General features: G+C 43.1%; 1 protein-coding gene across 4 annotated transcripts in view; it reads left to right on the forward strand.

Annotated features, from left to right (window-relative positions):
- BIRC6 (baculoviral IAP repeat containing 6) overlaps positions 1–26,323 on the forward strand; it is a 2,208,279-nt gene that overhangs the window by 1,182,326 nt on the left and 999,630 nt on the right. For all 4 annotated transcript variants that reach the window (XM_078648748.1, XM_078648749.1, XM_078648751.1 and 1 more), the window contains 2 exons: positions 6,331–6,484; positions 23,674–23,790. In XM_078648748.1, coding sequence (XP_078504874.1) covers positions 6,331–6,484; positions 23,674–23,790 — 271 coding nt within the window. The remainder of the gene's footprint in view (positions 1–6,330; positions 6,485–23,673; positions 23,791–26,323) is intronic.

The raw sequence follows: 26,323 nt of genomic DNA on the forward strand, positions 1-26,323 counted from the left end.
CACACTATATAAGTGCAAAAAAAAACCTTGTTTCTTCTTTAACTGTTTGCACTACCACCCCACTCTTGCTTTCGAGCAGAGGTACCTCAAAGTCAGCACTACCCATTCAGTGGCAATTGTTGTTGTAAAAGGTGAATCCAGGGGGTAGCAGGGAAGAAGTCAGCAGGGTCCCATTCAGAAGCAGAGCTCTGGTCCTCTTGACCCCTGGGACCTTAGAGTAATGGTCCAGGAAAAAGAGGAAAAGAGTGAGATTCATAAATATAGTCCACGAGATGGTCCAGAAGAGAAAGCACTGTGTGGGAGCTTCATTTGTATGGTTAAAAATGGCCAGAGACCGCTTATTCAGAGAGATACCTCAAGGAAGAGGACGGTCTAAGACAGCTATATATATATATATATATATATATATATATAATATATATATATATATATAATATATATCTGTCTGTCTGTCTGTCCTTTATGCATTACTACACCATTCATCCGATCGCCATGGAACTTTGGGAAGTTGTTGAGTACACTCCCGCGAAGGTTTCTGGCATACCATTTTTTAAATATCGCCCCCCCCAGTGCCCTCATAATCTTTCGAATACTGATGTACGCACGAGACGGAAAAACAAAAAATCGTGTCTCCACGAGCACTCGAATAAATAGAATTAAAACAGCATTCATCCGATCGCCAGGAAACTTTGGGAAGTTGTTGAGTACACTCCCGCGAAAGTTTCTGGCATAAAATGTTTTTAAATATCGGCCCCCCCAGGGCCCTCATAATCTTTCGAATACTGATGTATGCACAAGACGGAAAAACAAAAAATCGTGTATCCACAAGCACTCGAATAAATAAATAGAATTAAAACAGCATTCATCCGATTGCCAGGAAACTTTGGGAAGTTGAGTACACTCCCGCGAAGGTTTATGGCATAAACATTTTTAAAATATCGGCCCCCAGGGCCCTCATAATCTTTCGAATACTGATGTACGCACCAGACGGAAAAACAAACAATTGTGTATCCACAAGCACTCGAATAAATAAATAGAATTAAAACAACACTTTGAAATGTTTTCCATATTAAAATGAATACGTTTCAATAAAAATGACACAATGTAAATTGAATGTTATCATAACGAGTTTCCTTGAATTTCCTTTCTTCGGAGATCGCAGCAACGCGCGACGGGTAAGCTAGTTATATATAAAAAAGGGCCATCCATTAGTGCAGCAGGTAATGCTGTCAGGTGTATAAGTGGTCACTGCTGCTCAATTATGGTCATCTTACAATGAAGTGAGTTTCCATTTTCCTTGTTCGTATCAGAGCCCAGGTTACCCTTTCTGCTTTTTAACACGAAGGTGCAGAAAGAATCACTGGTACTGCAGGTGCAGTGACACCAGCTGCCAGAGGTAGGAGGAGCCAGCTAAACTTTAATTATGGCTGTATACTATCCTTCCTTCTTTGCATTAGGGCCCACTATACACTTGTCAGTGTTAATTTGGGCCTAAGAGCAATAGCCCATAGGAGGGGAAAAATGAATGCAGTGGAGACACCTTTGTTTGGCCTCAGAGAGATGGCAGAGAATGGTGTGTGGCTAGATGGGAGTCCATGTTTTTAACAAACGGCAAAGGAGGCTGCCCTCTTTGCCAGGCAGTAGGTAACATTAGTGAAGCAGGTTCAGCCGCACTGGGGCCCAGGGGTCAGAAGGGCTCACTTAAACACAATTAGGATTGTTTCACTTTAAAAAAGGTGCATGGGAGTTTATTTTCTAACATTAGGACCAAGGGCACAATTGCAGGTAAAGGAGGACCACATGTTGGAGCTCTTTTTTCTGAAAGGGCCTGTTTTGAGAATAGAGTGATGGTCCGGCATAGTGGCGAAGGGGTATAAAAGTCAGAGAAGATAACCTGCTACTCAGGACTGAAGTCATCATTCGTGCAGCAAGTGTAGTTGCTTTGAGGTAGAGTAGTGCGAGGGGCTCTCAACACCTCAATTATAGGGGGCAGTATTTTGGGGTCAATAACTGTTTTTGTTTGATTCATTTGCTGTTTTTGAAGTCTCATAATTAGTGTGGTTCATGAGCTATCGAAAAAGTACTCCTGAAATGATTTCATAATCCATGCCCCCTACGCTCAGCCCTTTCCCTCCCATTCACCCAATCCTTGCCGTAAAGTTTTGGAGGGGGGGGCTTGACATTAAAACATTATCAATTCAATTCAAATTGCTTTATTCGAGGTTAACTCATAAAAGCATTTACAGTCATCAATAAAACCATTAAAAAACATTTGTGTATAAAAATAAGGCTAAAAACTGGTAAAATACATCAGTTACATTGTAAGGTAAAATTTTACAGATAAAATACAGACACTCTGTGACAGTACATCGTCTACGATCATCTGCCTGAGGACTTTTGTCGAATGGACCATGACCAACCAAGATATTTAGCAGTGGCTATTACTATAGGCAGTGAAGAACTGGTGCGTATGATTCTTAGGGCTACCGCACTGCTATTCGTTCCTAGATTCTTGCACATAGGAGTGAGCCAAATGCGTCTGGGCACCGTGTAGGACTTACATGCAAATAAAAAGTGGCCAACTGTTTCATCATGTACTCCACAAGAAGGGCAAATACTAATCAATTGCCCCCCCCCCCCCCACCTGCCTGTCAGAGATCTAAGGGGAAGGGCACCCGCTCTAATCTGGAAGAGCAGCTTCCTATCCCTCAGACTAGTGATGACATCCCAGTAAAGTTCGAGGCAGGGAAGGGGCTTTGCTTCCAGGAATCTTCCAGCCATAGTCTCTGTGCTTGTTTCGTTCCAGGTTCGTACGGCCACCCTTTCCCAATAAATGTCTTTGAGGGCTGTCTTTGATGGAAATGAGGCACCCTCTGGGTTTTCCCATAACGTATGGAGGCCGAGGACACCCAGCATTTTTCTAAGTTCTATCAGCCATCCTATTTTGTGGAACACATCTGCTTTGATAATGTCTTTAAACCCCTCAGCATAATGTAAAAGTTCAGGTGTAGCTCAGAGTCTACGCCAGTACATGATTGGACGCAACCGTGCTAGATCAGCAACAGCCTTCCTGCCTAGATCATACCCAAGAGGCAGCAAGGGAGAACCTTTAGGGAGGCCAGTAATAAGTCGGAAGAACTTGTTTTCCGAGATTTGCAGTGACTGAAGATTCTCATAGCCCCACAGCTCAGCACCGTAGAGTGTTGATCCGAAGGCTTTGGCCTCATACACCTGAAGTGCTCGTTTAACTGGTTTTGTTAAGGATTTTCTGTGCTTAGAGCCAAGTGCACCGGCTGTTTGTTTGTGTCTTATAGTTGCAATGCCTATATGTTTGGACCATCTTAAGTCATTAGATACGTGGATTCCCAGGTATGTAAAGGCATTGACAACCTCTAAATGACGACCATTCATAACAATGTGGGATCTACGGCCACGACAGGGATTAAAAACCATGAGCTTTGTTTTGGCCACATTGATTTCTAAGCCATGGTCCTCACAAAATTGATCAAAAATTGATAAGGCGTGCTGTAGTCCACTCGGGGTCTTGGATAAAATCAGAGTGTCATCTGCAAACATTAAAATCGGTGTCTTGGTACCAGCCAATGATGGGGCGTCCACATTTGCAGATAACATACGGGCAACAACACCGTTAATATACAACGTAAACAATGTGGGGGCCATCGAGCAGCCTTGACGTACCCCCCACTCAACAGGGAACTCTGAAGTAACCATACCATGTCCTCCCCACTGGATTTTCGCAAAGTTTGCCTCGTGGAGCCTCATTAACATTGTTAAAAGATCTTCTGGTAGGCCCAGGTTCTTTAGTACCTGCCACAGCTTGTACCTTGGGACTAGGTCAAAGGCAGCCCGCAAATCAACAAAAGCCGCATACAGGCTGCCCTTGCCCAGTAACACAGTCTTCCACTGTAGCAGAGTGAAACGGAAGACCTGGTCCATCGTGCTGATAGATTTTCGGAATCCTGCCTGGAATGGTGACAGAGCGTTGTTCTCATCAGCCCAGTCCAAAAGTCTATTAACAACCACCCTACCGATCACCTGTTGGATGGTGTCAATTAGGCTTATGGGCCTATAATTTCCTGGTTGGGATCTGTCTCCTTTCTTAAAAACAGGAATTATAACTGCGCCTTGCCATGACGCCGGTATATTAGCGCCCTGGGCAATTGCATTAAGAAGAAGAAGAATATATCTGCTCCAGCGCTCTTGTCGTTGATAAAAAGATCCGCCGGCACCCCATCCAGTCCCGAAGCTCTACCATTAGACACTGAATTCAGGGCCATCATAACTTCGCTGTTACTAAAAAAATTGTCTTTATAATAGGAAGGTCTATAGCCGTCCATCAGGTTATTGGGCTGAGTATTGGCATACTGGGGCTCAAAATAATTGATCCAGTCCTCCTAGGATACATTGTTATTGGGAGGCTCCGCTGCACCCCCTTACCCCATTTTACAATGTTCCAGAATAGCCTAGAATCTTTTTTATCACTAGCCTCCTTTAACTCTTGCCAGTGGAGCTCATCCCACAGTTTCTTCGCATTTGCTATGCTTTTTTTGTACTCTATTCGGGCAAGACGAATAGACGCCAAATCCCTCCCATTGATCGCAGCACCTAGTGCCAAATTGGCAGTTCCTACACTCGGCGTTGTACCAATTGGCCGGTTTAAGATTACTCGCACTACCTCTCTTTGCAGGTTTCTGAAAATAATTCCTGATGTCTGAGAAGAGGTTTTCGTGGATTTTGGTTGCTTTATCGCTGCCTGGGTCAGGTGGGTTTGATTGCTCAAGGGATGTTACTGCTTCATCAACCTGAGCATTAATACTATCTATGGCCTGCTGGTTAGCCTTGACATATACCCATTTTAACCGGCGCATGTCATTAGTTGGAACAGCCAATGGGGCATTGTCTACCTTGTGTTTCATAGCCACACTAGTTGGAGTCCTCCATTTGTGTTCAACACACAGCGGGTTATGGTCGCTTTCTATTCTAGATTTTACCTCCATATCAACCACTTGCTCCCAGAGCTTCAGACTACATAGGACATAATTCTACTCCTATGCCGCCCGTTGTCGAAGGTATTTGCCCCTGCTTTATCACTCATAGTCCTCCCATTTAATGCCCTCAAACTGCTTTCGTAGCATATTGCGTTTAAGGAGATGATATCCTCAGTCCAGCGAGTGACAGGTTTCAGGTGTAATTTTGGGACGCCCCATTGCCTGTCTTCATCGTCTCCAGCAAAGTCATGTTGGATAGCCAAAGGTTCAAAGGTTCTATTTAGATCGCCCGCTATCACAACATTGTTATCTAGAGAGTGGGTTTCCAGGAGGGAGCCCAAAGCCGCACAAACTTCTGAACTCCCTCTCCTATTGCCCCTGGCGTAAACATTATAGATATCAAGCCAGCCCATAGAACCCAGATCGACTCTGATAAGTTGGATATCTTTGCTTCTAGTGTCAACTACTTTAATAGTAAGTGATAGATGCTGTCGAACCCATATAGTAAGGCCACCCATGGGTCGCCCCTTGGGACCCTTTAATGCTGGAATGTAATAGTTCAAGTAACCCTCGGCAAAAGAAGGTTCACACAGCCAGGTCTCCTGGAAAATGCAGACATCAAAGGAGTTTACAAAACTTAACCAGTCCTGAGATTCCTGTTTAGAACCTAACCCGGCTATATTCAATGAGCCTAGCTTGCCTATGTCAGCCCCAGTACCCTCAGTTGTTCCATTAAGAGTAGGTGCAGTAGAAGTAGCAAGCAGCCCCTGCTCTCCTTCACGCGCAGATCCGATGTCCGGATCAATTGTAAGAATCTCCCCACAATTTATACCCAACTTTAAATTGGGTTTGGGAGGATGATCAGCACTCAGGTCTGTCGCACCCGCCGTCTTAGATGCCCCCATAGTTTCCTCGCCGTTCATAATCTCCCAGTAGACCTCAGTTCCTGTAGTTGGATAAAACATTATGCTTAGGGGGGGCTCAGAGCAAAAAAGTTTGAAGACCTCTGTCCTAGAGAATGACTGGTCATTTTCCTAATAGCTCTTCAAAACCCATCAGCGATCAAGATAAAGAACTTTTAGGAGCTCCGCACCTTCTGTCTATTTGATAGTTCCAAATAAAAGAGTATATTCTGCTTGGCGTAGTTCCTACCGGGTTTGAAAGAGGCAACTAATTTGGAGCTTAACTGAAATTTGTATAATTTGTTCTGTAACAACTTCATATCAAATGTAGAATATTTTGCAATTTCAAGACTTTCAGTTTAGAGAAACTTCCTCTTTCAATTTTAATGTTTCTTCCTGTTTTTATTGTTTTGCTGAAGCCTATTAGCAGCACGTGGTATGATTACTGGGGTGCAGATTATGGCAACTACCATTTCACCTCTTACATTGGTGGTGTTGGAACACCAGTAGCAAAGCCACCAACAACAGCTGAAAAGAATGGCTCTCAGATGGTGACAGTATCTGTATCTCAAGGTAATTTCTTGTTTATCATTCTGAATCCCAGTACACTACATTGATTCTCTCTTGTGCTCATGCTTTAGGTGCAGTAATGGGCTTTTCAGGGCGACTATTTTATCACATTGTGTACATTGTTTAATGTGGCTGTGTAATTTAACTTCTCCCTAGCTACCTTCTTTCTAAGCATGATTGTTTGTTGGTTGAGATTGTTACCGAAGTACTGTGACCAATTGCATATAGGAAAACAATATTTGTTTCATTTTTCAAATGTGTCATAACACACTATGCTTCCTCTGCTCAAGTGACTGCATTGAAAAGTGTATATCCTTGAACATATGGGGGGCATGGTAGCTGCTTACATATCTTTGTATCTCCAAAAATTGAAAAAGGGTTTCCTGGTGGGATAGCATTGACTGGTCAAAGTGTTTCCTTTTATGGCAGCATCTTTGTTTTGCAACTGGACAGCAGACCCAGACGTGTTCCTGCAGTGGCATTGTGAACTTTCTACTTGATGTAGGGCAATTTGTGCACTCACTTACTTCAGATTTTTTGGGAAAGGGGTTGGTATGATGGCTGGAGCTGCAGACGGTTTCTGATGAATACATCTTACCGCAGATTCCTCATCTTTAGAACATCCCCAGGTGCCAGATTGCATCTGCACATTTTCTCACCACTGCTCCTGCTCTTTGCTAGGTGGTGCCGTGCAGCTCTGTGTTGGCTTTGTTCACCTCAGAGTTGATGGAACAGAGCCACATATAAGCACCACCCTGTGCACTGACATTTCCTTTCTTTCGGTTTCTTTTTGTCTTTGGTTTGATGAGCTTTTCAAACTGAATTCCAGTGTGCAAGTGAGCGATGTCTTCTAAAACTAGAAGCTTAAAAGCATACTGTGATTCTCGTAAACGGATGCCAGTGATGGACCCTCATAATGTCTCACTCTGGTATTTGGCTCGGCTCGGGTCGAAGTGGAGTGAGAAAATGTACCGTCATGCACCTGATGGCTCTAATACTGCACTGAGGTATTGGAAGAACGCGCTTCGATATACTAAGCCAGTGGCTCCCTATGCTCCTAACATCCCATTAATGGGCCTCCCGATGCCGCTAGGGACAATTACCTATTTTCTCCACAGTTAACACTACATAATCCTCCCCCGAAAGAGAAGAACAAATCAACCTGAATAACACGACGGGCGAAGAAATCCAGCTAAACCTGGTATGTCCTTGACCTCAATGCTTTATAACTTAAAAAGAAGAAAAAATCACGTGTGAACCAAATTGAGCAAAAAAACACAAATTTGACCTGCAGTTATTCTTTCCCCCAACAGGGCAAAAATATTCTATCCCATCCAAAGAATACTCCCTTCTCCTTCACAACTAGTGGTACGTAACAATGAGAAAGGATATTATTGAATTGCACATGTAAATAGATAAAACACAGCACACCAAAAACATTATTCTTTGATCGTTTTTTCACAGAAATTGAAAATATGTCCTACGTAACTCTTAACTACGCCCTGATGAAGACCTTTTACTAAACGAGAGGTCCACAACTACCAAGGTCGAAACGCGCTGGCATATATATAACAGAGGATTAGAGCACAATATACTAGGACGTTTAGACAGAAAGTAATTCTTAGGAGCAGGATTGTGTTAGCTCCCCTGTATATTGTTTAAAAATGGACTCTGAACTCTAATAGGACCATCTACCAAGAAGTGCCAAGATAAAAATCTCGAAACTCTGGCAAATGAGTAGGACTTGAACTCGAGCAAAAATGATAGAGTTTTTGTATATATAAGTAGTATTTGTGATTCCAATGGATGAATTTGTATTTGTTGTATATATGATGTGCAAAAATTGAGATATGAAATGTGAATGAATTATTTTGTATAGCCTGTGAGCACACCTAACTCTTGTATAAAATAGTTTATGAAAAGCAAGCTAAAAAAGAAATATAAGTTACAGAGCCAATTAAAAAGGTCTTCTGATTTCAAAATAAGTCTGCATGATTTATGGTGTCAGAGGTAAAACTTTGTGTTGCAAAGCTAGGGACAATTACAGCAAAACACATATCTAGATGGGTGGATGTGTGAGTAAGCACGGTGGGAATGTTATTTATGGATAATACGCTAATGACACATTTGTACAGGAACAGGGTGTACCAAATACATTATTTCTACTATATGCGAATATTGTACGGTATGTCCAAGCTACATGGGCCCCGGAAGGGACAGAATCCCCGACACATGAATTGGTACACATGCACTACCTAATGGGTAATGGTAGTCATATGGCTAGGTGGTTATATCGGGGAACCAGAACACATGCTGAAACGTCACTGCAAATACTCTGTGATAAATGGAATGCAGACATACGAAGAGAACTGACAGATAAAGAATGGGGACTTATACTAGAATACCCGCGAAAGGTTTTGAGAAACCCAAAATTCCAATTTATCCAGCTCATGCAAACACACAGAGCCTCTTTGACTCCCCGTTTGATGTTTCCCGACACAGTAGATACATGTCATCTATGCCATGCCACCAATGCAAATTGGTCATGTATAAAACTAACGCACTACTGGGCATTATACAAACTATATTAAATGCGGTTGCCCCCAGGGGTGGAAGAGACCCACTGGAATATTGCATACTGGGGCTGAATCCTAGATGTAAGAAGGGAGGCCCTAAAAGTAAATTTGCAACCCTGGCTCTGATACTAGCTAAAAGATTGATAACAATGCGCTGGAAAGCAACAAAACCACCAGCAGTGCTAGATTGGTACAATGATGTAGTTAGATGTGGTAAGGCTGAAAGCCCAGAGCTTTAACAAGAGGAACAAAGAGGGCCACGGAAAAAACATGCTAGAGGAATTTATAGCGAAAGAAACGCAGACATTGTAACATAAATGCTATTATACCTGTAACACGACCAATGGGAATGTCTTATAAGATGACCTAAGGATGATATGTTATTATACTGTGTGCTTGGTGTGTACCACTGACAATGTGACTCAAACTTGGACCCGTGAGACGATTAATTTGCTGAAAGAAACAGATATATGCAAGGATAAAACCGTTGGGTCGGGAAGAGATGACGGATAATATAAAGAATGAACAGAAACCAGATGTAAATTAGTGAGTCCTACTATTGATAAACCAGAATTTTTGATGCACCTGTATGAATATAATTTTGCTGGATTACAGACACTGAACTGGTATAATGTATGACACGATGTACGAAATGTTTATATTAAGAAAACAAATAAAATATGTTATAAAAAAAAGAAATGCACCTGATGGCGATCTGTGACTGTAAAACGAAACTGTACTTCGCTGAACATCAAAAGAAGCCACTCAAAACCCGTTCCCTCTCTCAACTTGAGGGCGTGGATGCACTCGCGCTCTTAAAGCCCATCCTATGAAAGGTCCTTTTTGCAGTTGAGTTGATTCGGGAAATCAGAGTTCAAACAAACAAAAACATGAGCGCACTCTAACTAATGAGAAGTTGCAAGGACATCAAGGGGCCACTCCGTCTCGCTCCCGCTCTCCTTTGTTTGGATCCTCCAGTTGATCCAGATGCGCTTGAGATCTCCTGCAATGGTGACGCCGTACCACATCGAGACCTTTAAGGAAGAACTGCTGCATATTTTTGGCACTCTTCCAGGTCCCTCTGGCGCGCCTTCAGTACCAAAGGATCCATTGGGGCCTCCAGTCAGGTTAATAGTAGCGGTTCAGTCCTCTACATCATCTGAGCCTCTGGAGCCCACCTCGGTTTCTGAAATATTCTGATCCTGCTCCAGGACTTTCAGTCCGTTTTTCTTCAAAGCCAGTCCTGTTATCACTTGTGGGGGATCTTCTGCTGACTCCAGTGTCCAAGCCCGAGCCATATTTATTTTTACCCTGAAGTTGATCACGCTCCAACTCTACTACGGTGCACCTGGCTTCCCATAAAGTCAGTCAGACAAACTACTCCCTCCACCATTGAGCCATGCTCACCTTTGGTTTTAAATCTGACCCAAGCTTGCTACCACTGGGAGATGACAGTGGAGATAATAGGAATGATTTCCCCACCACATTATGTGGATGACAGTTTATATATGGTTTTACAAGAGGTGAGTGGGCATGTTGCTTCAGCTTTTACAACTTTGATTCCCCCGACCACCCCCCACCCCTTCCCTTAGGCCACAAACGGAAAAGATTCCTTCTTTTGCTGAAGTCATCAGATGTGCTGCTGAGGACCTAAATTTACTACTTCGTTCTGCAGAAATTAAAAATGATGTACTTACTGAATTTCTTTTGAGCCCTTACTACCATTTAACAATGCCCTAACTCATACTCTTATGGGCACTTGGACTAAACATTGCTCTCATCCACCAGTGAGCAGGCAGGTGGCCAAATGCCACAGACCATCACCTTGCGTCTCTGATTACAGCATATCCTACTCCTGAGAGGTTGTTGAATGACGCTTCCTCCAGCAAAATAAATACTGATTTGTTCTCCACAATCCTCCCCGAGTTGAAAAGGACGTTATTTTCAGAAGAACTTTGCCTCCACGCCAACCAGGACTCCTGGTTCCAGGGACACCCGCGCCAGAGGAAGAGGAGAAACGCTGATATTAGGGTGATACATAGCATCGCTCTCGCTCCCGCAACACGTGATGTTATTTTCAGAAGGACCTTGCCTCCACGCCACCCAGGAATCAAGGTCCCAGGGACACCCACGCCAAGAGCTGGCAGGAGAAGGGGAGGAGCGCTGACATCAGGGCAGTACATAGCGCTGCGTTCTCACCCGCAACGCTGGACATTATTTTCAAAAGGACCATGCTTTCACGCCAACCAGGATTCCAATGCCCAGGGACACCCATGCCAGGAAGCGCCAGAGATAGGGGAGGAGCATTGGCATCAGGGCACCACATAGCGCCGTGCTCTCTCCTGCAATGCTGGACCCGCCTGGGCAAAGCCTGGGCCGGGTGGAGGGGTGGGGGAGGGGGCTGTTTGTGCCCAAAAGTAACGAGATTAGGCCGGGCACCACCTCTTGGCTTTCACCCTTGCTAACAGCTGTTGATCTTGATTCCCTTTTACTGCTTTTGGGACCTTGTTCAACGAAGAGAACTGATCAATAAGACCTGCTTTAAGTTGGGGAGGCAGTTATTTCCTCCAGTTAATTAAGAACACCGCATCTGGCTGTAGTGATCATGGGTATAAGGAAACGGACCACGATGGGAGGTGCTCTTACTAGCCTCCTTGAAAATGTTCTAACGGGGTCACTGGGAGCTTTAAACAATGAGATAATGCAATCTGAGGCAAAACTTGAGGCAACTATAAAAGTGGCCGCCATAATAAGTCAACTGCCCCCGTGGCACTAGCAGAAGCATCTACAGACTTACAGGTACAGTACAACTCTATGGGAATGTGTCTCCCCTGTTCAGATTGATGCACCATCTCCAGGTTGCACCACTGTTCCCCCCTAAAAAGAAATCTAAACAAAAGGGCCCGCAAGTGGGCCACTCCAAGTTCCCATGCCTTCAGGGGGCATTAAGACGGGAAACGATTAATGGGGGGGGGGGGGGGGTGTAGGGACACAATAAGCATGTTCACTGTGAATGTACAGGGAGATATCGAGTCTGTGGCAGCAAACTATAGAGATATTAAAGATTCACTGGACGCCATGGGACAGAAGATGTCCAACATGATATCTAATTCTCTAATCGATTGACCACTGTGGAGAATCTGTTACAGTCTTGTAGTGGAGCCCAAGATCAGATTATGAAAGGGATTGTCAGTGCCAAAGCTGTAGCTAATCATACTGGATAGAGGTGAAGGGTGGTGAAGAGGCAGCTGGGAGACCTATGGAGGAGGTCACTAATTTAAGTTCAGAGACTCAGAAATTTTTATTGGCTGAAAATAACAACACAAATAATAACCATGCATCTGTGCAGAAACAACAAAGGGAAATGCAAAATAGCTCACGAGCCCCCCTGGACTTTGAATCTGCCACCCGATTGCATACCCTATGTGGCTGATAGGACTCCCCCTGATCCCAGAGGATCAGGTTGAAACTTTGAATTAATAAAAAAATAAATGTTTTCAATGGATAGGGGCATGGGCTAGATTGAAAGATGTGAGTGAGTTGTACCACAAGAGTATTATGGTTAGATGGGTAAGGTTAGTTGAGTAGAGGAGATTATTTGATTGCGGTTGATTGCGTGATTGTGAACTTTTGCAACCCCGATTTTTCTGAGAGGGTACTACATGTTTGTGGATCATTTTAGTTGGTGTCGAGCACTATTTCTGTAGTACCCTAGGTTTTTTCTGTAGACCTAAAGGGGCAGCGCCAGCCTCCCAGCACCCTTGGACGGGGGTCACCAACAACATGGCAACACTGGGTGGGGCACATACAGTTTCGTGACAGCCCAAAACAATCATGGGGAACAGTGAACACATTTGAATGTTTTCAGTTCAGTTCAAATCTTTTATTAGATTAATCAATTTGATAATCATAAAAAGTACATCATAGGAATTAAATACATTTACATAAAATCACATTATTATATTACAAGGTAAAAAATATAAAAGGATTATACTTTAAATCCATATACAAAATTGATTCAGATGATCGAAAATTCAGTTAGACATTATCCCCATGGCTTTACGAGTCGTTAAACATGATTTCAAAAACAGCACTACATTCTTTGCCACATATTGTGAGTCTAGCTGCTGAAGTGCTAAAAAAGCCGGACGACAAGTCCTCAACCCCATTTGGCGCAACAATGGAATAATCCAGCGTTTACGTGCTTGATCGTAATAGCGACAAAACAAAACAGCATGTATAGTCGTTTGGGGAGAGACATGATCGCATGGACATTTAACGAAGTCATGGGACCAATTTGATACTATTGGAAAGGTAACAAGACGAAAAAACAAATTGAAGCGGAACCTGGTTAATAGGTATTTTTCATAGTTCGTTATAAAAAATGTGAGGTAGGGCTGGATACCTAGGGACACTTGGACCATCAATACTTGGACGTTTGTTTGTTTATCTACTTCGCTAGAGAGACGCAGTTCTCTTAAATGGTTGAGGCATTGGTTTTTCAATGCTTTTCTGCATATTTCAACTAAGGAAGATGGCTCAGTGAAGTAATGAATAAGGTTCAGGTCTTTCAGAAAATTGGCAACATACGTTAACCATGGAATTCTCTTCCAGGACGACATTTTTAAGCAGTCAGAAATCAGGGCACGTGTTAGGTGACATTGTGGTTTAGTCCAAATACGGTGCCATAGGAGGATTGGTTGACATTTGATGTTATCCGAAAGGTAGTCAATACCAAGCTCAATATGGCAACCGTATATTGGGGCGCTCTGTGGGAGTGCCAATAGATATTTTGTGAAGCCATTTTGGATTTTTTGCAGGTCTTCAGTATTTACGTAACCCCAGACGCCTGCTCCATATGTTGCAATACTGAGACATTTTGCTTGGTAAATTTTGAGCAGCTCGGATGGAGCTGGTTTACCCAATTTTCTGGAGAAGGAAACAAGTGCCGAAGTCGCTCTCTGGTAAAGGAGTTTCCTGCTTGCCATCGCCCTTTTCCAGGTTAGCTGGTCATCGATTAAAATACCTAGATAGGGATATTCCCTAGTTGGTTCCAATTTAGTTTGCTCAATGAAAAGGTGCTTAGAACTTTTTACCTTAGGGCCCGTATACATGACAAAGGTCTTACTTTTGTTCACTTTTAGCCCCAGAGAAAGCATATATTTACAATATTTGTCCAGTTGTTTTTGAAGCTGTACTAGGGTTCTGGCGAGTATAACAGAGTCATCAGCATAGAGTAATGCTGGAATAGGGCGATGGTTGATGGTAGGTAGGTCCTGGCTCCCTTCTAACATGGCTGTTTCCAGCCCGTTAGTATATAAGTTAAACAGGAAGGGAGCCAGGACACAGCCCTGTCTGACTCCTCGTGTTATAGAGAATGAGGATGATAATTCTCCGCCCATCCCGTATCTTACGCAGGCCGAGGCATCAGAATAAAGCTCACGCAGAAACTTGATAAGTGGAGGATCGACACCCAACTCTTCCAGAATAGACCACAACCTGGCGTGTATCACACAGTCAAACGCCGCACTAAGGTCGACGTAGACCAGGTATAGGTTGCCCCGTTTTACTCCCGCATACTTTCCTATTAAAAGGGTTAAATTTAAGGCCTGTTCAACAGTACCCAGTCCCTCCTGGAAACCATACTGGAGGTCGGTAATGATGTTCTTCTCCGTAGCCCAATCCTGGAGACGTTCCAGGATTAGGCGACCCGCGACCTTCCCCATTGAATCCAGGAGGGAGATGGGCCTGTAGCAGGCTGGGTTATTTCTATCGCCCTTTTTGAAAATTGGGAGAAGTATAGAAGAGGACCAAGAGTCCAAAAGGCCAATTTTTGAAACTGCCGCCATCTCCTGGGTGACAATTCGGGACCATAAATCAATATTAGCGACAAATATGTCAAGGGGGACTCCGTCGGGGCCAGGGGCCTTTCCAGTTTTTGAGGAGGATAAAGCGTGTGTGATCTCACCAAGAGTGAAGTGGAGATCTATTGGATATACCTCCCTTTTTGGAGTATCAGCTGTCGGTTCAACCTGTGCAACGCAGGCCGAGGGGGAGTCACTAAAGATCTTTGAAAAGTGAGTCACCCACTCGTCTGCGGTCACAGCCATATCCAAAAGCTGATGTAAATTCACTTCGGCCAGGAAAGGGGATTTAACTACCTGCCAAAACTGGGAGCTGTCCTTACTGCGACAGCTCTCATGTAATTGGGCCCACAGTTTATTCTTATGGTCTTTTTTACAGTTAGTTTGGGCCTGTTTATACTCGGATTTAAGTTTGGCTACTTCGTTTTTGTCTCTGACTGGATTATGTAATGCCTTTTTTAAAGCGGTTAACGCTTTACGACATGCCGAGTTAAACCATCTTGGCGCAGACTGGCTACCTGTTTTATGATTACGGAGTAATTCAGCCTGGATTATTTTTAGGATCTCCCTAAAGCTAGATATAATTTGCTCGGGGGTGGAGTCCTCCGCCAGACAGGTATTTATCCATGGAAATGCCTTGGATATAACCTTGTTTGTTATTATTATAGGATCAATCTTTGACCATTTCACGGAAAAACCGTTGGTTCTATCCATGGTCAAGGATTTCTGGGTCAATAGGCTCTTCCTAAAGGGATAGGAGTCGTTCGAGGTCAACTTGAAAGTAATACTGTTAGGGAAATGATCGCCTGAGATTTCTGAACCTGTAGTAAACTGAAAAAGTATACCCTTTAAAAAGTAAGAACACAATATAAAATCTATAGTGCTAGAACAACCCCTGCTGTGAAAAGTGGGTTTAAATTCTACAGGAGGGTCTACAAGTTCATTTGCATACATCAGTTCTGATGACGTAATACTGTCGTTGAAAGAATCACCTACGAGGGAATGAGCAAAGTGTGTCAATGGGCAGTCTTTTTCATCTAGAAGGCCGCAATTACCTTTTTTATAATTGCCACACAATGGGACATTGAAGTCCCCTCCCCATATTATATTACAAGCAGATGATGATTGCTTAGAGCGTTGTTCATTTATAGACAGAGAAATTGCAGAAACAGTTTTCGCACAATCTACTGGAGATAGGTTGTTATAAAAATTAATAAAACAATATGACGTACCATTGTTAAAAATGACCAGTAATATTTGGTAATTCAAAGTGGTGTGGAGAATGGAAATATTCCTTACTGCCAGGTTATTTGAAATATATACTGCTAAACCTCCCATGGGTCTACCATGGGTGGTTGAACACGCTGGGGAATGAAATGTTTTATAGCCTTGTATATGTAACGGGTCGATTGTCCAGGTCTCTTGTAAGCAGATTATCTGGTGAGTGGATACAATTATTATTAATTCAATTATTTATTATGTTTTGGCTCTCAAAGAGGGCCACATAAAATGTACAGAATTAAAACACAGAACAAATACATTGCAACAATATGCCATATAAGAAACCTAAGTTAAATACAAAACTGACATGCAAAACAAAACTACAGGAAGTCAAAAAGTCAAAACATCTCCAGGAACATATTAATAAATAGCTAAAAAACCTTTAAAAAAGTTAAAAATATGGAAGCAGAACATTTCATTAGGAGGGCAGTAAAGTGCATGAAGAAAGCCATTCAAAGTGATGATACCAAGGCGAAGACAAATAACTTTTAACCATCTGGAGCGCAATTTACGGAGCGCCGGGCAAATCAGTAAAACATGCATACAGTCCTGGATATTCAATTTACATAGATTACACAAAGAAGAGGAGCCATACCATTTGGATAACAGTAGATTTAAGGGTATTAAATTGTAACGTAGAAGAAACCAAAATCTACGAATACCATGCGGTAGGTTCCATAAAACATAGGGTTGTGGGAGTTTCATCAGATAGGATTCAAGGAGAAGATCTACATTCCTTTTTTCACAGATTAACTTTTTATCTGATTGAAAGCATAAGTCCCACGAGGCAGCTTTTAAAACGAGTTTTAACTGTACAGGGGAGTACAGAAAAAGAGCAGTTTCATCTAATTTTAGAAGGGTTACAGCTTTTCTAAAATGTCGTACAAGTTGAGAAAACTCGTTAAAGTTACCCAATAATTCACTTCTGAGGAGAGCTCTCATTGTCCCTACTTCCGCTCTCGCAAGGCAGGCCACCCATCTTACTAGGGCACATAATCCCTGTACCCAGCTACTCCTAAGACCAAAGTCAAGCCTGCAAGCAGCCAAAGAGCACGCAGTGTTTAGGGAAGAGAGAGATCTTAGAAGTTTCCCCTCAATCTTATGGCAAAAGTCCCAATTTTTCACCTCTATAAGTTCAATACCATACAATATTGTTGCGGGGATTTTAGATCTATACACTTCCAGTAAGCTCGGAAAGTGCCGTTTCCCCGTTGCGTGGTATAGGGAATTTAAACCTTTACCATGGGCAAGAGCTTTGCGTGAACAATGCTCTATATGGAGCTTCTCACTCAAGTTAGCCGTGATAATTTTTCCCAAAAAAGTATAGGACTTTACAACCTCCAGTTTTTGACCCCCGATAAACCAACCAAAATCTACAGATCGGCACTTCTTCTTACCAGCTATACACATAACTTTACTTTTGGTAATATTGATCTTCATGCAATGAGCCACGGCGAAAGCATGGAGAGCTTCTAGCCGATTTGCAAGTCCTTTAGGGGTTAAGTCAAGGATAAGGACATCGGCATACATCAGGCAGAATATAGGGGACCCCCCCACCACCGGGGCAATGCCCTCTCTGGCAGACAAGGCGGCAGGTAGGTCTGCCGTGTATAGGGAGAACAAAAGGGGAGCCAATAAACACCCTTGTTTAAGGCCATTCAAAGATGGAATTGGATCAGATAACCCCCTTTCGCCCCCCAACAGTACCCTACACCAGGTCTCTGTATGGAGAGCTCGCACCATCTCCAACAAATAAGATGGGAGACCAAGTGCAGCCAATTTTCTCCACAGCGTTCCACGGTCAACTTTGTCGAACGCTGTGGAGAAATCAATAAAAGCGGCATACACCACCCCTCCTCTCACCTGAACATATTTATCTGTGACCACATGAAGGGCGGTGAGGTTATCTAACGTACCGTGGCCCCTACGGAAGCCAGTCTGTTCAAACGGCAAGATATTATTCTCCTCTACCCAAACGGAAAGGGATTTTAAAAGACATTTCGAAAAGACCTTTCCGATGGAGTCGAGGAGAGCAATCAGACGATAATTACAGGGACTATCCCTGGTTCCCTTCTTAAAAATAGGGACCAAGATACTTCCCTTCCAAGAGGCAGGTACTATTTTAGACAAAAAACAGGCTCTGTACAAAGGATACAGGATTTTACTCCACCTTGCAGGTTCCTGTTTCAGGACCGTCATGGGGAGTTCATCAGGGCCCATTGCCCCAGAGACACGCATGTTTTTTATAGCCATCTCAATTTCTTTTTCTGCGGGGTAATTAATAAGACCCTCGGAAGTGGACCCGAAGGCAGTATCATCACCTGGAATAGCACCGATGGCAGTGTCATCGCCTGAAGTCCCGTTCCATGCATAAAGATCCCGAATATAAGTAATCCATACCTCTTCCGCTATAGGGATAGGAGAGGGGCTTAGTCTAGAACCGCACCCCTTACCGATTATTGCCCAAAATTCTCTGATCCTGCCATAAACAACAGATTCCCTCAAGTTGATCCAAACATTGTCCTCCCTTACCTTTTTTATTTTTAGTTTGAGTCTGCCTCTCTTTCTCTTTAGCCTGGAAATTTCTTTCCCACGTTCCGTAACTCTATCTAGATATTGTTCACGGACTAGTTTATTTATTTCCCTGTTCAGGTTACGCAATATACTGGGGGCCACTACCCCTTTTCTGGGACGAGAAGTTTTATTAGCATAAGAAATGATGTTTCGCATAAATACTTCAAAATATACTATTTCATTCCCGCGCCACTCATTTAAAACTAATAGGGTATCGGATAGAAAATCCTGTACCCCATTAATGGCTGAAGGATTCCAAAAGCACCTTCCCGAAGAAGCGTGAAAGGCAACATCACTGCCATTGAGAGACCAAGGAGCAGTGGTCATGGGATTTAAAGAAATAGTTATAAACAATATGCTATGGTCAAATTTCAGCCATGATTTAAGTAAGATCTTCGATCGAAGACCTGCTACATTCCAGAATAATACAGATACTAGCAAGGTCGACGAAGTTGTAATATTGAGGGCTGGAATTCCTGATTGGGGGGGGAGTATTAAGGGAGATGTGGTTGTCAACATTAGCAGAATAGGGCAAGACCTCAACACTTTGTTGTGGGTATACATCTGCTATAACCGTTAAATCTACAATGGGAGGTGATAACACAAGTCTGGTAGGTGGAATCAAAGGTGATAAGGGTCTAGGTGGCTTAGGTGATAATGGACCTAGAGAAGGGGGATTCCTGTTATCCTGGTTATTGGCCGATGGTGGTCAATCCACCATCTCCAAACAATCAAATCTATTGTACGTGGGAATACCCCTCCAGTCAAAAGATGGCCTAGTGTCTCTGCCTCCTTGGCCCATCCAGCTTGCCCAATCTGGATTTCTATTCCAGTTTCCTACCTGAGTCCAGTTCCACTCTGGACCTGGAGCATAGCGTTTAACTGGAGGATAGAAGAAGGACAGTCTTTTCGTGCCTATTCCTTCTAAGGATATTTGGGAACCCCCGGAGGAGGAAATATATTCGACCGTTTGGGGATCTTCAAAATTTATTATTACACAGTCTCCAGGAATAGTTTTTAACTCTTTCCCTACCCATGGAACCCTACGAACTGAAGTAACTCTGTTATTGGCATAGGGAGGAAGGGGCCTGTTGGTTGATAACCAATGTAGCACTTTATTTTGTAAGGACCATCCTGGTTCCTCTGAGTTTAAATGCAACTCAGGAACCCCAGTCATGATAACGACAAATGGGGTTGCTTCTGGGGGGAGATGGGCTGGGCGAGGTCCATTTCGTCTGGTGTTATAAGCAGCGTTTTTGGTTGCTGGTGTTTTTATTAAATTCGTTGCATGGGGTAAGGTACTGGTGGGAACTTGTAGCGGGGGCGGAGCTGAGGAAGATGGTATGGCGAGGCTCCTTTTTGCAGCAGTAGTTGATAGCGTTTGCTGCACAGTTGTACTTGACGGTTTTTGGTGGACTATCGCTGTGGTAGTCACAGATTTATGTGCTTGGGGTGTTTGGTGGGTTGTTGTTGCCCCTACTTTGTTAGCTTTTGGATTGAGTGTTTGAGCCACGGAAAGGGAAGGGGTGGGGATTGAACTCTTCTTGGTTTTTAGATCAAATGTTAATGTTGCTAGTGTTTTTTCGATTTTAGATAAAGATAACTCAATAGGTTTCATATATAATTTAATTAGTGCCTCTAAAGAAACCAATATATGGGTGTCATGAGTACAAAGGTCCCGCCCACTGCCCACATTACCACTAGAAATAAGGTTGAAAGGTTTAGAATATCTGACGATATAGCAGTAGCCTGTTGCTGGGGTAACGATGGTTGACTTGTACCTTGTTCAGCAATAGGGGATTGAACAGTGAATTGTATCGGGGATCCCTGCCGAATCTGGGAATTATTTTGAGGTGATTTCTTTTTCCCTTTTATCCCCTTTCTTTTTTTTGGTATGGCTCCTTCCTTCTGACCCCTAATATTGGGAGAAAGAAGGTCCTCCTCAGTTGGATTTATAAAGAGGGTCGGGGTTCTCTCGATTGATAGGGGTGATTGAGGTATGGAAGAGTGTGATAATTGCGTAGCTGAGAGATCAATGGACACCGATAGGTCCACAGTACCCGGGGCCATATGGGTCTCTAGTAGTGCGCCAGGTTCTAAGTTGCGTAGTGGAGTTTTAGCTGATGCCAATAGTCCCAGAGAGAAACGCTTAGCTGTAGCTAGATCTTGGGAGACCCTCCTTTCTAGCAAAAGGGCGCCTTGATTTATGGCGTCGTTAGCTTTTGCAATGAACTGATCGATTGGACCTATTATCTGAGCAGCATGGGAAGGTTTGCTGCTTCTGGTAGTTCTAGGTGACATACTTGCAGTAAGGGTGAACAAAAGTTCGAAAGTCTAATAATGAACACCGAGACACAACAAAAGATTAACAGGTGATATATCACGTGGAAGGGGAATGAATAAACTGTCAATAGGGTGGCCCAGTCCAGTCTTACCCGGTCTTTAACAGGCTTAAACGGGCCCGCCCTTGGCCCGGGCTTCGCCCGGCGTCCCGCGAGACGGTGATGATGCTGCTTTTGAGCGCCTCCTGGCGCTAGCAGGTGACGCGGCAGAGCGCTGGGGCTTCTGGGGGTTGTGGTGAAGTCCTCGCTCGTCTCCGCTCGGCGGCCCCGCTCAGATGACAGGAGAGCGAAGGGCGGCGGGAGACAAGCGGTAGGGGGTCCACGGGTAAAACAGTTATCCCCAGGCAATGAACACACGAAGAATGGCAACACAGGCTTCAATTGGTCGGCAGGCAGAAAGGTTTCCCCCACTCGATCGTGATGATGCTGCTTTTGAGCGCCTCCTGGCGCTAGCAGGTGACGCGGCAGAGCGCTGGGGCTTCTGGGGGTTGTGGTGAAGTCCTCGCTCGTCTCCGCTCGGCGGCCCCGCTCAGATGACAGGAGAGCGAAGGGCGGCGGGAGACAAGCGGTAGGGGGTCCACGGGTAAAACAGTTATCCCCAGGCAATGAACACACGAAGAATGGCAACACAGGCTTCAACTGGTCGGCAGGCAGAAAGGTTTCCCCCACTCGATCGTGATGATGCTGCTTTTGAGCACCTCCTGGCGCTAGCAGGTGACGCGGCAGAGCGCTGGGGCTTCTGGGGGTTGTGGTGAAGTCCTCGCTCGTCTCCGCTCGGCGGCCCCGCTCAGATGACAGGAGAGCGAAGGGCGGCGGGAGACAAGCGGTAGGGGGTCCACGGGTAAAACAGTTATCCCCAGGCAATGAACACACGAAGAATGGCAACACAGGCTTCAACTGGTCGGCAGGCAGAAAGGTTTCCCCCACTCGATCGTGATGATGCTGCTTTTGAGTGCCTCCTGGCGCTAGCAGGTGACGCGGCAGAGCGCTGGGGCTTCTGGGGGTTGTGGTGAAGTCCTCGCTCGTCTCCGCTCGGCGGCCCCGCTCAGATGACAGGAGAGCGAAGGGCGGCGGGAGACAAGCGGTAGGGGGTCCACGGGTAAAACAGTTATCCCCAGGCAATGAACACACGAAGAATGGCAACACAGGCTTCAACTGGTCGGCAGGCAGAAAGGTTTCCCCAACCTCCCCATTTGAATGTTTTTCTGGACTTGATGGCTAGGACTGACTTGTCACAGAAAAGGGTTCTTTAATATCTGAAAGTGATCTGGACAAATGTATTACAGTGGTGCCTGCCTCACGGGGAAAATTATATGTGCGCCATTAACCACCATAAGTGTGCAACAGATTTAAATAGGAACGGAACCGAAGGCAACCTGGAAGGAGATCATATTGTTAATCAACCGGGGTGGGCCTTATATCATGACAGGCCTTAAAAATAAGATTGATATACCTGCTTAGCATTGATTTATTTCTGATGCCCACATTATATGCCTACAGAAAATTTGGTAGCCGGTAGCAATCTTATCGATGGGTATATGGAACTTTACAAACCGGCTAAATCCTCTGTTATGGATAGGGCGAAGGGAGGACTAGCGACATACATTTTAAATTCAACACCTTCGAAAATTCTGAGATTTATTAACGATTCACCTTTTTTCATTTATTGATATATGAGGTGGGTGAGACATGGGATCCACTTTTAGTTAATTTTTATAATTGCTTTTATAATCTGACACTTTAAGTAGCGTCCGTCTTGGAGTCAGCTGTCAACTCTGTCAAGTCATAGCACAGTAAATCTATGAGAATCATTTCGGTGCGGATTGTAGCTGCACAAGAGGAGAGGAGGCTCTTCACTTTAAACATTATCCGAATGGAACAGCTTTGAATAACCTAGTGACGAAGTTAGTCTCAGGTTGCATAATATAAAGGTGAAAGAGAACGAAGGTCTAGCATCCACGTCTTTTAGAAATAACTACATGTCCACCTTTGATTTTATTCTGGTGTCTGAAGCTTTAGATGATGACATTAAATGCTTTGAGACTAGCGTCTCTGGGGATAGTGATCATGCAAAGTTAAGAATTAGGGTGATCTTATATATATAAAAAAAGTAATCTACCAAAGCTGGGATTTGAGCCAATTTTGCCCACTAAAAATGTTTACTTAGTTAAGTGGTAGAAAGTAGATCATTCATTGTTTATCCCAGCTATCTCGTAGCACGCTATAGCCGGGGTATAGGTATGCCTAGACTCTCAGGCTGATCCAGCAAATATAATTATAGCTTTTTTGGCTATTGCCTCACGTGTAAATCCGGCGCTGAAACTATTATGAAGTATTGTTATTTGACCATTTTCTCTTCTAGGACTGTAAGTTTGTGATAACTGTTTTTCTTTTAGAGTTGAGGGAATCATGTAAGACATTAGTGCCTTGAAGTGTTCACAGAAATTGATCTTGTATAATATATGAATGGATTTTACTTATTAATGTTTAATGTAGATTTGCCACCCACTTCAATGTTGTTCTGTTAAAAATGTTTACTATTTAATTTACTACAGCTTTGGATGCTCGTCTAGAAGTTGGTCTTGAACAGCAAGCAGAACTGATGTTAAAGATGATGTCGACTTTGGAGGCAGATTCCATTTTACAGGCTTTAACAAATACATTTCCAACATGTAAGTAAATGGTTTGTGTAGTTAGCCAGACTTGAGTGTTATAAGCATTATTATAGTAACACAGTTAATCACGAAGAACCTCCGAAGTGTGCACAGTAAATTTCAGGATAATTCTAAAGTTAAAACCAAATTCATAAATCAGTTGAACCCTGATTGTAAAACAGATATCTAATCATTGTAGCTGGCTTAAATGCCAGGTGGGTAGGATCTATGATAATTTGTTTATTTGGCATTAAACTGTAGAACTTTTTCAGTACCACTGCAATGTGTGACATTGGATTTAAGCAGCAATTTAAAATCTGTTCACTAACTGTACTTGTATAGTGTACCATATGTAGAAGATGATTACTTGTCAGGCAACGCTTATGATACATGTGTGATTTCTTAGTTGAGCAACCACATTGACACAAGAATGCAGTTTCCCCTGTTCAGTCCAGCTTGAGCTGGCCACCCAATAAATACATTTAAGAAATACTTGATATCCACCACATGCTTCACATACTTGCCTCCTTGTTTTCTTAGATTAATCTGCAGCATTCAACACTGTCGACCAATCGTTCTTCTTAAAATCGTTGAACAAAAAATTGGCCTCGAAGGTTCAGTCCTTTGTTGGTTCATCTCTTTCATACCTGATTGTTTGCATCTATTCAAGTTAGGAAACTTCACTTCCAGGCTTAATCAGGTTTCCAACGCTGTACCGCATGGCTCCATCTTGTCTCCAGTTTTTCAGTTTGTGTTGAACCCCTCTGCCTCTTAATGTAAGTCTCTGGTATGTGCAGACTACAAACATCTATATTTAAATCTCACATCATGGAAAGGAATAACTACACTTTAAAGAGGCATGCACCAGAAACTTGCACAGGGGACTGAAAACTGCAGCAAATTAAACCTCTTAAAAGTTGAATTATTACTTTTACTTTAAAATTTCCACCAATAAATCAAGCCTGACCCCATCAACAAGCTCTTAGCTTCTTGCATTCTTCTTCTGCCATTGTTAAATCCTTAGGCTTCTTTATTGATCACTCCTGTCTTTAGTCCTCGTGTGAACAAATGTGGCTAACCTGCTTTGTTTGCCACCCTGTAGCAAACATTAATTGTCGTGCTGACTGGCATAGTTAGGTATGCGTTCTTATATGTCTCTTTTTTCATGCAGACAAATGAAGTCCCATAGGGCATCCTACTCTGTCAAGATCTATGGTGTACCATGTTTTTTCTGAGTAAGACTTAAGCCATTTGAGTAGTGTTAACAGCTGGGTTGCTGAGTCTGGATTTCTGATAGGGCCAGTTCTCCTCTGCTCTTGTTTTGTTGTAAAAGTCAGTGGTTTACTTGGTATAGCCCCTTAATTAATACATCTTATTTTGACATGTTTTAAATCTTTGTCTACTGAAATTGGAAGGGCTTAAAAACCGTAAAGACATTTTGGTATGAATTTCATTGTGATCTCGTTCTTTTGATGCATGCAGGACATAAATAGTCTTATCTTTTAAGATCCCTCTTGACCTTTAGCAGTGGTGGGAAGTTAGATGCACATAATTGATAGGGCTGCTCTGTGATTTTAGTAATCAAATATTTAATGTAGGCCATAGCCCATCGAAAGGGAGATTTTCATTTCAGTGACTGAACTAGTTGTGGCAGCAGCCTTTATAATTTTTATTAGAAAAGTATCAAAAGTTAAAACAGATTGTACCATACAATAATAACATTTCATTATTATAATATAACAATATATGTTATAGAAATCCAATGGTGCAGTGTCATAGCATTCTACAAGTGTCCGACTTACACAATGTCTAGATTTTTTTAAATCCCTGAAAGGTCACTGGGCATACAACGAGCACAGCCCTCCCTAAAGGGTCCCACAGCCTTTTCAACTTTTTTAGGCTATGATGAATATTTGTAAATTCAAAGACACAATCTCGTAAATGCAGGTGTGCGTTATTTCCCGTAGGAGTAACGTCTCCTGTAGGCACTCTTGTGTAACTTCTGTAGCGTTGTAACAAACTTTCAAAACGCTTTTGTATAAAGTTTTCAAATCTTCATTTTATTGTGTTCATATTATTGTCTTCATAATATGTCACGTCTTATTCATATATTTGGCCCAATGCATTTCGGGCGAGAGCCCTTCATCGGGGGACTTGTTATCTACAAGCAAACAAGTAAAAGCGGACTTAAATGAAAAGCATATAAACAACATGTCAACTTTTAAGTACATGTCATATTGTGGTAATCTTAGTGTACAAGCTTATGAATACACGAAAAAGTGTGAACAGACAGTGGCAGTAGATAGTTTTTAAAGAAACTAAGTGAATGTGTCGTGCTTAGGTGCCGGACTGGTCTATGTGTAAGAATGATGAACGAAAATTAAGCGCGGATGCATGCGGGTTAACTGGTGATCAGAACGCGAGTGGCGGGGTGACGACATTGGTACATTCGTGCTTAATTGGAGAAAGAGGTGCACGTGCTGATAAAACGTGAATACATTTACCAAACGAGTGACGGAACTGTAGCCATGAGAATACATGCGTAAAAACT

Source organism: Lissotriton helveticus, chromosome 6, assembly GCF_964261635.1.
Source record: "Lissotriton helveticus chromosome 6, aLisHel1.1, whole genome shotgun sequence".
In the NCBI taxonomy this organism is placed as follows: Eukaryota; Metazoa; Chordata; class Amphibia; order Caudata; family Salamandridae; genus Lissotriton; species Lissotriton helveticus.